The sequence below is a fragment of the Zootoca vivipara genome, chromosome 3 (genome assembly GCF_965207765.1).
Source record: "Zootoca vivipara chromosome 3, rZooViv2.hap1.1, whole genome shotgun sequence".
Taxonomy (NCBI): Eukaryota; Metazoa; Chordata; class Lepidosauria; order Squamata; family Lacertidae; genus Zootoca; species Zootoca vivipara.
Genome location: NC_142586.1, coordinates 23,663,872 through 23,678,006, shown reverse-complemented (window position 1 = coordinate 23,678,006; position 14,135 = coordinate 23,663,872). Strand labels below are relative to the sequence as shown.

General features: G+C 43.4%; 1 protein-coding gene across 3 annotated transcripts in view; it reads left to right on the top strand.

Moving 5' to 3' along the window:
• The window catches only part of PXDN (peroxidasin), a 79,903-nt gene that overhangs the window by 54,522 nt on the left and 11,246 nt on the right, over positions 1 to 14,135 (top strand). For 2 of the 3 annotated variants that reach the window (XM_035109922.3, XM_035109923.3), the window contains 4 exons: positions 2,098 to 2,255; positions 5,060 to 6,563; positions 7,994 to 8,128; positions 11,572 to 11,780. In XM_035109922.3, the coding sequence (XP_034965813.1) occupies positions 2,098 to 2,255; positions 5,060 to 6,563; positions 7,994 to 8,128; positions 11,572 to 11,780 (2,006 nt within the window). Of the gene's footprint in view, positions 1 to 2,097; positions 2,256 to 5,059; positions 6,564 to 7,993; positions 8,129 to 11,571; positions 11,781 to 13,985; positions 14,104 to 14,135 lie in introns of all 3 variants that reach the window. The other variant, XR_004692271.3, reaches the window with a different exon arrangement.

The window sequence follows — 14,135 nt, the reverse complement described above, 5'->3', positions numbered from 1 at the left end:
TGGTGTAGCACAAAATGCTTTCCCACTGAGGCATAACTAAGCTTCTGGGATATTTCTACTGGTTGTATGGACTGGCGGGTGGGGAGCACTTACTCTAAAGGCACGCTGACTCTGTGGAGAATGGAAGTGCAGGAGCTGTGTATCTTGATTCCCTAAATTAGAGCCATGTGGCTTTTCCAGTTTCCAAGTAATTGTAGAAGCCCAACCAGTTCAAAATACGGTATTCCCCATAGAAGCTGTACAGCTATTTGGGGGGAGGAAGAAGAGGAAGTACTACTATTCTCCACTCCTCTACGTGGGGCTGCCTTTGAAGGTGACTTGGAAATTACAACCAATCCGGTATGCAACAGCTAGACTGGTGACTGGAAGTGGCTGCCAGGACCATATAGCACCGGTCCGAAAGGATCTTCACTGGCTCCCAGTACGTTTCCAGGCATAATTCAAAGTGTTGGTGCTGTCCTTTAAAGCCCTAAACAGCCTCAGCCCAGTATACCTGAAGGAGCATCTCCACCCCATCGCTCAGCCCAGACACTGAGGTTCTTCTGCTGGTTCCCTCACTGTGAGAAGTGAAGTTACAGAGAACCAGGAAGAGGGCCCCTCTCAGTAGTGGTGTCCTCCCTGTGGAATGCTCTCCCTTCAGATGTCAAGGAGATAAAGAATTACACAACTTTTAGAAGACACCTGAAGGCAGCTCTGTATGGGCAGGTTTTTAACGCTTGGTGTTTTTATTATGTTTTTACCCTGTTTCTCATATTTTAAGACATACCCATAAAATAAGCCATAGCAGGATTTTTAAGCATTCAAGGACTATAAGCCATACCCCGAAAATAAGACATAGTGATAGGTGCAGCAGCAATGCTGGCCGCGGCAGGAGGAGGAGAAAAAAAATAAGACATCCCTTGAAAATGAGCCATAGTGTGTTTTTTTGAGGAAAAAATATAAGACGTGTCTTATAATATGAGAAACACGGTAGATATACTGTAAGCCTCCCAGAGTGGCTGGGGAAACCCAGCCAGATGGGCGGGGTATAAACAATAAAACTATTACTATTATTATTATTAAATAACAAAAGTACTTATTCATGCAGCACACATAGAGAACTCACTCCTACGGCTGCAGTTACAGCCACTAACTTGGATGCCTTTAATGTAGGGTGAGACAAATTCATGAAGGACAAAGCCATCAGTGGCTGCTAGCCACAATGGCTGTACGCTACCTCCAAAGTTTGAGGCAGTATACTTCTGACTACCTGTTGCTGGAAATGCAAGATGGGAGAGTGCTACTGTCCTCAAGTCCTGTTCATGGGTTTCCCATAGGCATCTGGTTGGCCACCATGGCAACAGGATGCAGGAGTAGATGGACCACTGTTCTATCCCATCAGGGCTCTCCTTGTGTTCCTATGTTCTCATGCCAAAGTACACTTGTCCAACACTAGCTTATCTTTGGGAACAACTCTCCCAAGTTTTGAAGCATACTTTCAAGATCCCAGTTGTGCACATGTCTAGCTTTCCACTCAAGTCTTTTCGAACTATTTCTCCCACCCCAGCAAGCTGTTCTGGGGATTCTCCTGACCTCTGACCTCCCAAAGACCCAATTTTGTGGGCCGCATTTGGGGGGGGAGGAGAAAGGAAAGCCCCATTGCGCAAATGAAAGTTTGTGCAAGGCTCTTGCTGACGGGGCTTATTAGCGGAATCCTGCCCAATGTGTGTGATGGAAACATTTTCTGAGATTTTGTATACTCCAGTCCACAGTGAATCTAGTGAAATGTGTAAACAAGGGGTTCTTTTCTCCTTGTTTCGTTTTGTGATCATGCAGCATGCTTGACAGTCCTTACTCAACAAACCATGTGAAGTTGTCAGCTGCTGATACTTTATTTATTTATTTCTTGCTTGCCATTTGGGGGATTAAGCAATCAAGGTATGTATTTATGACTTGTTGCCGACGATATAACAATTCGAGCTTTTATAGATCATAGTCTTAATATTAGTAACCAGTCAGCACATAGCGTTAAGGGCACAGCCGCTTTATCGCACACATCTGGATGGCTCTTGTTTACCCTTTTACTTTTATGTCTTCTTCCTGTTTTCATCTTATTAGCCGTCCTCGTTCTCCAAATGATCTGCTGGCCTTATTCCGATACCCAAGAGATCCTTACACTGTTGAGCAAGCAAGAGCTGGAGAAATATTCGAAAGAACGTTGCAGCTAATTCAAGAACATGTGCAAGATGGTCTGATGGTCGACCTAAATGGAACAAGTCAGTGTTTTTGCCTTGTGTGCTCTAATTATGCATGACATTAGCCTGGAGTGGCATAATCACTGGGTGTAGAGTTATGTCATGTGTGTTATGCCATGCCCTGTGTTCTGTGTTCTGTTGTGGGACTAGGAGTTGGTGGTCAGTTGTGGGTTGTGTGGTTTTTGTTTTCAAATCAGTTTAGTGGCAAACGTACCCCTCCTGTGAGTTCCATCATTGGTATCAGGGCCAGGTTCTAAAGGTGGATTTGGTATGTGTGGACACGCCAGTCCCAGCTATGCCAGCTCCATTGCTAGGTTTGAGCAGCTCTGCCAGAGTCCCATCTGTGACAGTGGCATACCTTGTGTTCCTCTGGCATAGTGGGACTTCTGGCACCTCCTCTGTCTTCTTGGCTGATGTATCTTGAGCGTAGGGTTTTAGCTGTATGTAATAAATAAACTGCATATCTGAAACCTTCTTTTTAAAAAAAGTCTTCCACCAGGAAGATGTCTCTGATCTAAACTGCTTCTGCCAAAGTGAAAAGCAATGGTGGTGAGCAACCTGGTACATGGGTGGGAAGAAAGTTGTTGTGGGTGAAGGAACCGGCTGGGAATTTGAAGCTAGGGTTCTTGAACTGCAGGCTGGAGCTCAGATAGTTTGTGCCCCAAATGAAGGAATAGCCATTGACACATGGCATTGACACCGAACAGCTGAAAGGAGTGGTGTAGACTCCAGAGGCTGGAATGAAGTATGTGAAACTTTTGTAAGTGCCTCAAATAGCATCTACTCAACGGGTTAAATTCAAAAATAATATTCAGCAGGAATTTTTTTTTAATGTTTTCTCCCCCCCCCCCGGTTCTTCTCTTTCTCTCTATGTGTCTCTTCTCTCGAACTGCATACTTTATTCTGAAAGCAAAATGCAAATAGGATGGTTTAGCTAGCACCATAAAGGTTCGTCCAAAGTTTCGCAAATGAAATGCATATGACTTTTTACTATGACTTTTTACTTCTTTCCCTCCACTGTGGGATGCTGCTTGAAGATATGAGCAACTCTATATCCACACTGCTTAAAGCGTGTTTTGTGACAACACCTAATAATTGCCCTGGTGGAATACCCAAATCCCTAGTCTGAATGTATCAACATAAGCTAAAATTGCATTTGTAAAGCAATTATTTAATAATCCCTCCAAGGCCTTGTTTTTGGCAGTTATCCGTGCTTGAGGCATGTTGCAAAGTAGTTGGAAGCTACAGTATACTAAAATCTTAGTAAGGCAGAACAGCTAGGACTTGGCAGGTAATGAAATGCTGCAGCCAGGTTGATCATGTGAAAGGAAATACTTTTCCTTAGGGTAGTTCTTCTGTTTTGAGTAATTGTGAGTTTTATTAAAGTATACTAAAAACTTCAACTCAAAACCCTGAACTCAGCACAAGGTTCTATGCTTCATGGTTTTGAAACTTTACCAGAGTAACTCAACTACCCAAATTTCTCCACATAATTAGGACTAAACAGATAATTTATACTGAGTCATTTATTGTCTTGTCGCATTCTCCAAATCCAGATCATGACTATGACAATGTACCTTTTTTGCATGTGGAACTGTTGTGATAAATTTGATTGCAGTCTAGTCAAAACAAACCATTTTCAAGTATAGTTGTGAATAAAACCCTAACATTTCTAGATTAAATATTATATAAAATGATTTTAACCATTCTTAAAATGTAATTCACAAACAATTCTGGCAATAATACAATCATACTGGATATGGCTGAAACAGTCTTAGTTTTTTCTTATTGTCTCTTTTTATGAATAAGCCTTGGCTTCTAATAGATGTTTGTTTGAGAGAAACAGGTTGCAAATGCTTGTTCACACATAACCCCTAAGATGCAGCTCATGCACAAATTAATTTCCACAACATTGTATTATGCCAACATTATGTGCAACTAAGGGCACCGGTGGGTCAGTTTTTCTTAAATAATAAAATGTTTGTGATTAAGTTATTTGTAGCTTGTCTCCCATTACTTTCAGTAAGTTAAAAAAATACTACTAGGAAAATAATACTTTTTGTGCTACCTCCTAAAGGTGATCTGCAACCCTACAACCGCTTCCTCGTGGGCAAGCCCCATTGTACTCAGGGGGGCTGTATTCTCAGTAATGATTGTGTGTGAAGTCAACTGGTTGATCAATAAGATCAAGTAATGTCACACTTTTTGAGATATCGAAAGAGGGAGCATTCTAGCTTGTTGTTGTTTAGTCGTTTAGTCGTGTCTGACTCTTCGTGACCCCATGGACCATAGCACGCCAGGCACTCCTGTCTTCCACTGCCTCCCGCAGTTTGGTCAAACTCATGTTCGTAGCTTCGAGAACACTGTCCAACCATCTCGTCCTCTGTCGTCCCCTTCTCCTAGTCACCTCCATATTTCCCAACATCAGGGTCTTTTCCAGGGAGTCTTCTCTTCTCATGAGGTGGCCAAAGTATTGTAGCCTCAGCTTCAGGATCTGTCCTTCCAGTGACATTCTAGCTTATGATATAATAAATCATTCATCATAGCTCCTGTGCCTTCTTTCTGAAAGAAAATGGCTATCTTTAATATTTTCTTTCCCGTTCCCTATTACAGTAACACACCAGAACCAAAAGAGCCTCTAAAGGTAAAGAACTGTGCCCCTTAACCCACAGTACCCTGATTTAAAATGCCCCCCAACTAATTAGTTTATCAGTGTTGTAGATCTTACATGGTTAAAACTGATTAAAGCATGTAGCAATAGCAATTTTATTTCCAGGACTTAAAAAGTATTTGATTCCTCCCTCCCTCTCTCTTATCTGTTTCAGGCTATCACTATAATGACCTTGTGTCTCCACAGTATTTGAATCTGATAGCTAACCTCTCAGGCTGCACGGCCCATAGGCGCGTGAACAACTGCTCAGATATGTGCTATCACCAGAAATACAGAACACACGATGGGACCTGCAATAACTTGCAGCATCCGATGTGGGGAGCCTCCCTGACAGCCTTTGAACGCTTGCTGAAGTCGGTCTACGAAAACGGATTTAATTTGCCAAGGGGCATTGGAGCTAACCGGCGTTATAATGGACACACACTCCCAATGCCACGCTTGGTTTCAACTACACTGATTGGGACGGAAACAATAACCCCCGACGACCAGTTTAGCCATATGCTGATGCAGTGGGGCCAATTCCTAGACCATGACTTGGACTCCACCGTTGCTGCTCTGAGCGAAGCCAGGTTTTCTGATGGCCAGCACTGCAGCTCCGTTTGTACAAACGACCCCCCGTGTTTCTCCATCATGGTGCCGCCCAACGATCCTCGAGTCAGGAACGGAGCGCGGTGCATGTTTTTTGTGCGTTCCAGCCCGGTGTGCGGAAGCGGCATGACTTCTCTTCTCATGAATTCGGTTTATCCACGAGAGCAGATCAACCAGCTGACTTCCTATATCGATGCATCCAATGTGTATGGCAGTTCAGATCACGAGGCACAAGAAATCAGAGACTTGGCAAGCCACAGGGGGCTTCTGAGACAAGGCATTGTGCAGAGATCTGGGAAGCCTCTTCTCCCATTTGCTACCGGCCCACCAACTGAATGTATGAGGGATGAGAATGAGAGCCCGATCCCTTGCTTCTTAGCCGGTGACCATCGCGCCAATGAACAGCTGGGACTCACCAGCATGCATACCCTGTGGTTCAGAGAACACAACAGGATTGCCACAGAGTTGCTGAAACTCAACCCACACTGGGACGGCGATACAATTTATCACGAAACACGCAAGATTGTGGGTGCAGAAATGCAACACATAACGTACAGCCACTGGCTGCCTAAGATTTTGGGAGAGGTAGGATTGAAGATGCTTGGTGAATATAAAGGTTACAATCCCAATATTAATTCTGGAATAACTAATGAATTTGCAACTGCCGCTTTTAGGTTTGGTCACACACTGATCAATCCCATACTGTATCGGTTGGATGAAAACTTTGAGACTATTCCACAAGGCCACATACCTCTCCATAAAGCGTTCTTCTCCCCGTTTCGGATTGTAAACGAAGGAGGCATTGATCCACTTCTAAGGGGTTTATTTGGTGTTGCTGGTAAGATGCGTGTAACGTCGCAGTTGCTCAATACAGAATTGACAGAGAGGCTTTTCTCCATGGCACGGGCGGTAGCGTTAGATCTGGCCGCAATGAATATTCAAAGAGGTAGAGATCATGGAGTACCACCTTACCACGATTTTAGAGTTTACTGTAACCTTTCTTCGGCGCACACGTTTGAAGATTTGAAAAATGAAATCAAGAATCCTGACATCAGAGAGAAACTCGGGAGGTAAGTATACTTATTTGGTGGGTACGCAGGTGGCGCTGTGGGTTAAACCACAGAGCCTAGGGCTTGCTGATCAGAAGGTCGGTGGTTCGAATCCCTGCGACAGGGTGAGCTCCCGTTGCTCGGTCTCGGCTCCTGCCAACCTAGCAGTTCGAAAGCATGTCAAAGTGCAAGTAGATAAACAGGCACCGCTACAGCGGGAAGGTAAATGGCATTTCCGTGTGTTGCTCTGGTTCGCCAGAAGTGGCTTTGTCATGCTGGCCACATGAACTGGAAGCTGTACGCTGGCTCCCTCGGCTAATAACGCGAGATGAGCGCAGCAACCCCAGAGTTGGTCACGACTGGACCTAATGGTCAGGGGTCCCTTTAGCTTTACCTAAACATTCCTATGTTTAAAACAAAAACAATAAAACTCACTATTGTAAGTTATGCACTTTCAAAGGGTTGTATCCAACACTTCTGCTCACACAACAGGGCTTCCCCTCCTCCTCCTCTCCCTGCATGCTCCCCAGATCTGCTCCAGAGGATCTCCTGATTCTTTAGAAGAGATTTTGAGGGCGTGTGGTTGGGTTAAAGGAGAGAGAAGAGGAGGAGGAACAAGCAGCATTGGATACAACCCAGAATGTTTAGTTTCATGGCAGTCTGTTATTATATTATATACACATATATGACACTACTGCCATTAGACAAAACTAAGAATGCCTTTGTGCTATCTAGATAGATTTATTCGGTAGATTTACTGAACCAACTAATGTTTAAAATGTTGGAGGTTACCTTCTGAGGTACAGCAAAGGTTTACATTAGCTTGCTTTAGAAATCAGCTTCCAGAAGTCAGATGAAAATAAGGGCTCAAACCTGCCTGGAAGCTGTGCTGACTAATCCTGCAGATGTGAGGTCATCCTCAGTCCGAGGAAGGAAAGACACTACACATCCAAAGTCAGCGAGTGCAGAAAAAACGGGAATGGGAGCATTGGCTCAAATTAAGTCCTACATAAAACACACAAGGGGAAGGCAACCAAAGTAAAAACCAGACTGCCATCTTTCTATATCCAACTGTGTGACGTTTCAACTGTCATTCTTCAAAGTGGTATAAGGCTGAAATTGTGTGTATGATCTTCAGTCATTTGTCCTTTTTTACTTTTTATTTCGTATTCTTTATTGGAAAATATACAAAAATTTTAGGTGCACAGAGTAAGATAAGACACAAAATAGAAGAAACAAGAAATAGTACACATGTAGAAAACAAAACACAACAACAACAAAAATATATTGTATACATTACAAAAAGGGGGGGACTTCCTATTGTAGTTAACCAGTCCTTAATATAATATGGTACTGTATTTATAAACTCTGGTATTATATTTATGGAGAAATTTAACAATATTTGAAATTCATTTTTATAAATCCTCAATCATTCATCTTACTTGTAATAGGTTATATGGTTCACCACTGAACATAGATTTGTTTCCTGCTCTTATGGTGGAAGATTTAATTCCTGGTAGCAGATTGGGACCAACACTGATGTGTCTCCTGAGCACACAGTTTAAGCGTCTCCGAGATGGGGACAGGTAAGTTTTGGTAGAAAACAAAAATAATAATAATTCAAAATTAATAATTTTACCATCTTAACAGTAATCAGCTATAGTGGCTGTGTATCCTCTTTCTCTCTTATACAGTGGTGCCTCGCTTAACAAATGCCCTGCTTAACGAAATTTTCGCTTAACGAAAGGATTTTTCGAGCGGAGGTTGCCTCGCTAGACGAATGCGTTTTACGAAAAATTCGTCTAGCGAATCGCAGTTTCCCATAGGAATGCATTGAAATTCAATTAATGCGTTCCTATGGGCAAAAAAAAAATTCAAAAAAATTTCAATGCATTCCTATGGGGTTTGCTAGACGAATTTTTCGCTATAAGAAAATACCCGTGGAACAAATTAATTTCGTCTAGCGAGGCACCACTGTACTTAGTCTTTCAGTTACCATAACAGGCTAGGAGGAAGAGTACCCTGTGGTAAAAATGTAGGAATTGGTGCGCGGGGGGAGGCAAAGTTCAGGGAAATTGAAAGGCAGGCGGAATATAGATCAGAATCTGCTGTTAGATCTCAGAATTTGCTCTGTATGCAGAAGCACCAGATTCCATCTATGGCATTGCCAGATAGCATCAGAAGGCCCCTGTCTAATCATCCTGGACAGGCACTGCTATGGACCCATGGTCTTAACCGGGGTCAGCAAACTTTTTCAACAGGGGGCCTGTCCACTGTCCCTCAGACCTTGTGGGGGGCTGGACTATATTTTGACAAAATAATAATGAATGAATTCCTATGCCCCACTGACCCAGAGATGCATTTTAAATAAAAGCACACATTCTACTCATGTAAAAACACGCCGGTTGCTGGACCATCCACTGGCCGGATTTAGAAGGTGATTGGGCCAGATCTGGCCCCCGGGCCTTAGTTTGCCTAGCCATGGTCTTAACAGTGCTATTTTTCTAGAAAAAGAGGTGCTGGAACTCACTATGAACGCCTCCCTTATCATGGCAATGGCACCCACCTGAGAGATGCTGGAACTGAGTTCCAGCTGAGAAAAAGAGCCCTTGTCTTAAACAGTATAACACAGCTTCTCAGGTCTCTGACTGACTTGTTTAACAATAGGAACACCAAAAATGGGGCTTGCCTCCCCTCTCCCACCATATAAGTGAAGGGAAGTAAAACCGGGAGTGGGTTTTTATTGCAAGACTATGAGCTCATTTCAGTGTATGTCTCACAAAGAACAGTAAGTAACTGGCCACCATTTTGCAGTTATTTTAATCCTCAAGGCGATTTGCCTATCTTCTCATAGGACAGACTAGTCCTGGTTTAAGATAAGATATCTTTATAAGATATCTTTATTGTCATTGTCCCCTTGCGGGAACAATGAAATTACTCGGTTGCTACATCCACTCCGATAAAGCATTCCGCATAATCCAAAATTATAAAAAACCTAATTAAAAACAGTAAATATAATACAAAATAACAAGTAAAATAAGATGACTTCAAAGTCCAGGCTTTCCATTTAAGGCCAAAATCGCTCTAGAGAAGAAACTGTTCCTGAGACGGCTCGTTCTTGCCTGCATTGTTCTATATCTCCGTCCCGATGGCAGGAGCTGAAAGAAATGGTGACCAGGGTGCGTTGGATCTCTTGATATATCTAGTGCTTTTCTATGGCACCTGGTGGTGTAAATTTGTTCTAAGGTGGTGAGTGAGCAGCCAATACTGCTCTCTGCTGTTTTAATAATTCTACACAGCCCTGCTCTGTCCTGGGAAGTACAGCTTCCGTACCACACACATAAACCGTACGTGAGCACGCTCTGTATGGCACAGTGATAGAAGGCAAGCAGCAGCTTTTGTGGAAGATGGTTTTTCCTTAAAATTCTCAAAAAATACAGTCTCTGCTGCGCCTTCTTCACAAGCCCCCTCGTATTAACACTCCAGGACAGATCCTCCTGTAACTCAATGCCTAGAAATCTAAACGTTGTTACCCTCTCCACACTTATTCCGTCAATCAAAAGTGGCTGGACCTCGTTCTTCTGTCTCCTAAAGTCCACCACAAGCTCCTTAGTTTTCTTTGTATTTATGAGCAAGTTGTTGACTCTGCACCACTCTGTGAGCCGCTCCACCTCATCTCTATACTCAGTTTCACCCTCCTTATCAGAGATGAGCCCGATCACGGTTGTGTCATCTGCAAATTTGACGTCCCTATTTCTAGGGTGGGCAGCGACACAATCATACGTATAAAGAGTATAAAGGAGCGGACTAAGCATGCATCCTTGTGGTGTTCCTGTGTTAGTCCTAAGCATGTTAGACGTATAAGGGCCCAACCGGACCCTCTGGGAGCGATCTGAGAGAAAGTCCAGTATCCACCCACAGAGTGATAGCAGGAGCCCCAGATTTCCCAATTTAGTTATCAGACGTCGCGGTAGAATGGTATTGAATGCCGAGCTGAAATCTACAAAAAGCAGTCTGGTGTAGCTCCCCCGCTGCTCCAAATGTGCAAGAACAGCTTGGAGGGCAATCGCCACGGCATCCTCTGTTGATCTTTTCATTTTGTAGGCAAATTGGAATGTGTCCAATCCCTCTGGTAGGCAGGCAATGACATAATTTCGTACCAGCTTTTCAAAGCACTTCATAATTATGGGTGTAAGTGCTACTGGACGAAAGTCATTCGGATTCTCCGGATTGGATTTTTTTGGTACTGGAACAATAATAGAGGACTTCAAGCAAGATGGGACAGTAGCCTGGGCTAGGGATCGATTTAAAATCCCAGTGAAGACTCCTGCTAGTTGGTCTGCGCAGTCTCTCAAGACTCTTCCAGCTACTCCATCTGGCCCTGTAGCCTTCCTTGAGTTGATTCCCTTCAGCACCTTCCTCATCTCTCCTTCCTCCACTTTGAATACCACATTCCTTTGCACCGATGATGGCGACGGTGGTGATGGTGGCCTAGACTCCACAGGTGTTGCTGCAGATGTTGCTTCAAAGCGGGCAAAAAAGACATTCAACTCCTCTGCGAGGGATGCCCCTCCCTCGTCCACCAAGGAATCTTTGGATTTTTGCCCCGTCAGTTTCTGTACACCTTGCCACACCTGCCTGGTGTTATTACTCTGTAGGTGATCCCCCAGCCGCTGTCTGTACGCCTCTTTGGCCACCCGGATACCTCTCTTTAAATCTGCTCTGGCTGAGCTGTACAGCATCCTGTTTCCACTTCTAAAAGCAGTTTACTGGAGTATTTTAATATACCGGTATTGACATTGGGTTTTCATTTAAGGGTCGAAATGGCAGGTGAGCTAAGAAATACTTGCCATCAGGCGGCGGTGATTCATGGAGGTGGAGTCCCATTGTGCAAGCATACCTTGTTCCATGCATGCAACAACTTAATTGCGCAGAGTTTAATCCCATCTTCCGATGGAATGTTCTACCCTTCATTTTTTTAAATTGAGATTTGTCTAATAATTTATTCTTACTTTATGTGAGACTATAGGTTATGGCATGAGAATCCAGGTGTGTTTACTCCATCGCAGTTGACTCAGATCAAGCAGGCATCCCTTGCCAGAATTCTATGTGATAATGGCGACAACATAACCAGAGTGCAACGTGATGTTTTCCGCGTGGCTGAGTTCCCACATGGATATGGAAGCTGCGATGAAATTCCTAAAGTAGATCTCAGGATGTGGCAAGATTGCTGTGAAGGTAGGTAGACAACTACACTTTGAAATTATTCTGAAAAGGTAATAATAATAGCCCCACATAGATACATTAAAAACACCCCTCCACTTCCAAAAGGCTACAGATAGTTAATGGTCAAAGGCCTGGTTATAGAGGTAAGTTTTTGCCTGGTGCTGAAAGCTATATAATAATGGCACCAAGCGAGCCTCCCTGGGGCAAGCATTCTACAGCAGAGGAGCCACCACAGTAAAGGGCTGTTCTTGTGTTGCCACCCTCTGGACCTCTGAAATAACTTCACTGATATTAGGCAGGGAAACAAGTTGAGGAAAATAAGTTATCAAGTTCCTTTCCCAAAGCAACTGTTTAGATCAAGCATCCCCAAACTGCGGCCCTCCAGATGTTTTGGCCTACAACTCCCATGATCCCTAGCTAACAGGACCAGTAGTCAGGAACATAGCTGCCAAGTTTTCCCTTTTCTCACGAGGAAGCCTATTCAGCATAAGGGAATTTCCCTTTAAAAAAGGGATAACTTGGCAGCTATGGTCAGGGATGATGGGAATTGTAGTCCAAAACATCTGGAGGGCCGAAGTTTGGGGATGCCTGGTTTAGATGTTCTAAGGCTTTTAGTTCTTCTTGCACAAACCCTGCTGAATGTGGGAGCATAGCGCAAAACTTCTTAAAATTGAACTAGGGACATGGGTTCAAATCCCTGCCCTGTCGGGAGATCTTTGAGAAGTGAACATTCTCCCCCTGGAATGATCATTCTAACCCAATCTTAAAAGGCTGGTGAGAAAGGATGAAAAGTAAAATACTCCTGCATGCCCTCCTTCCCCAATAAGGACATTTGAAGAAAGATGGAGTATCCATGTCAGGCATCCCCAAACTTCGGCCCTCCAAATGTTTTGGACTACAATTCTCATCTTCCCCGACCACTGGTCCTGTTAGCTAGGGATCATGGGAGTTGTAGGCCAAAACATCTGGAGGGCCGCAGTGTGGGGATGCCTGATCCATGTGATAGACAAGTATTTCTTAAGCACTGTGCTTGAGTGGTCCATATTTGGCAAAACCTGGACATCATATTCATAATGGTTGATACATCTTCAGTTTGACTGTAGCATTGTCTCACTTTGCCTGAACCTCATCTGCTCTCCTCAAGAGAAGACTATGGCTAGCACTGTTTACAGTAAAGTTTATCCTTCTCTCTCCCTTAGGCAGTCATCCTCCTCTATTCCCCCTGGCCCTTTCCCAGACAAATCAGTAACAGCAGTTGGGAAGGAGAGGAAGTTGTAGTTGTAGTTGTGAAAGCTCACTAGGAACAAGACAAGACTTTTTGTCTCTTCTGCACTGGAATTTTAGTTGGCATGCATGAAGCTTGTAGTCTCCTCCTGCCCCACCCCTTCACTTTTGGAGGCAGAAAGAAATGTAAATCCCATGAGCCCCAATGGGAATAACAGTCCTCAACATGATCTGGACCTCCATTGCCCAATAAGAAAAGGTAACTAGTGCCTCTATTGTCTCTAGTGAACCTTCACCACAGCTGGTTACCCCTCTCCTAAAGATTAAGATTTTTGTTGGTTTAGGAAGCTGTAGGAAGAACCGGCAAGGTTGACACTAGCTGAGGCCAACTTTGAGCTGCAGCTGAATTTGGAGGGCCCTAGACCCTGCTCTAAAGGGAGTGGGGATCTTCAAACCATGGGTATTTATATTTCTGGCTCTCCCAATTCCAAATTTGTTCCCATTGTATCCCTTTCTTCCTCGACAGCTAATGGAAGCTTTAAGGAAAAAGAGGCCATTACACTTACAGACATTGTTCCTCTATATACTGAAAGGAGAAACATTGCTCCTATTCTGTAAACAAGCACTTTTCAATCAAAATTTGAGAGTTTGGCCAAGGTGTATACTATAAAAAGCTGGCCTTTTTATTGAGTCTTTATTATTGCAACACTACATAATAGAATGTATCTCTTTTTGTTTTCCTTGCTCTTAAATACTTTTCCAGGTTAGATTTTAAATTATATTTGTTACTGAAATGTACCTCTTCCTGGAACATTTAACAAGTAGTAAAGCAGTGTAATAAAAGCAAAGTGGCTCTTCCTCTAACAAAACCCAAATACTTGTTTGACAAACCACAGAATTACTGTTTTAATCTGGTAAGCAAAGTAGTTTCTCTTCCTGTGTGTGTCTCTCTCAAAAGTGATTAATATTTCATCTTTCTTGCCCTTCTTAAAGCATCAACATAAGCCAACCACCTCAAACCACAGATCTGCATAGTGATGCCCCCTGAAAAAGGAATCTGTTCAAACCTTTCAGGCAGAGAACTTTGATGAACAAACCTCCTCTCTCAGCAGTAAATAGCACATTTCTAACATTCTCTTCCAC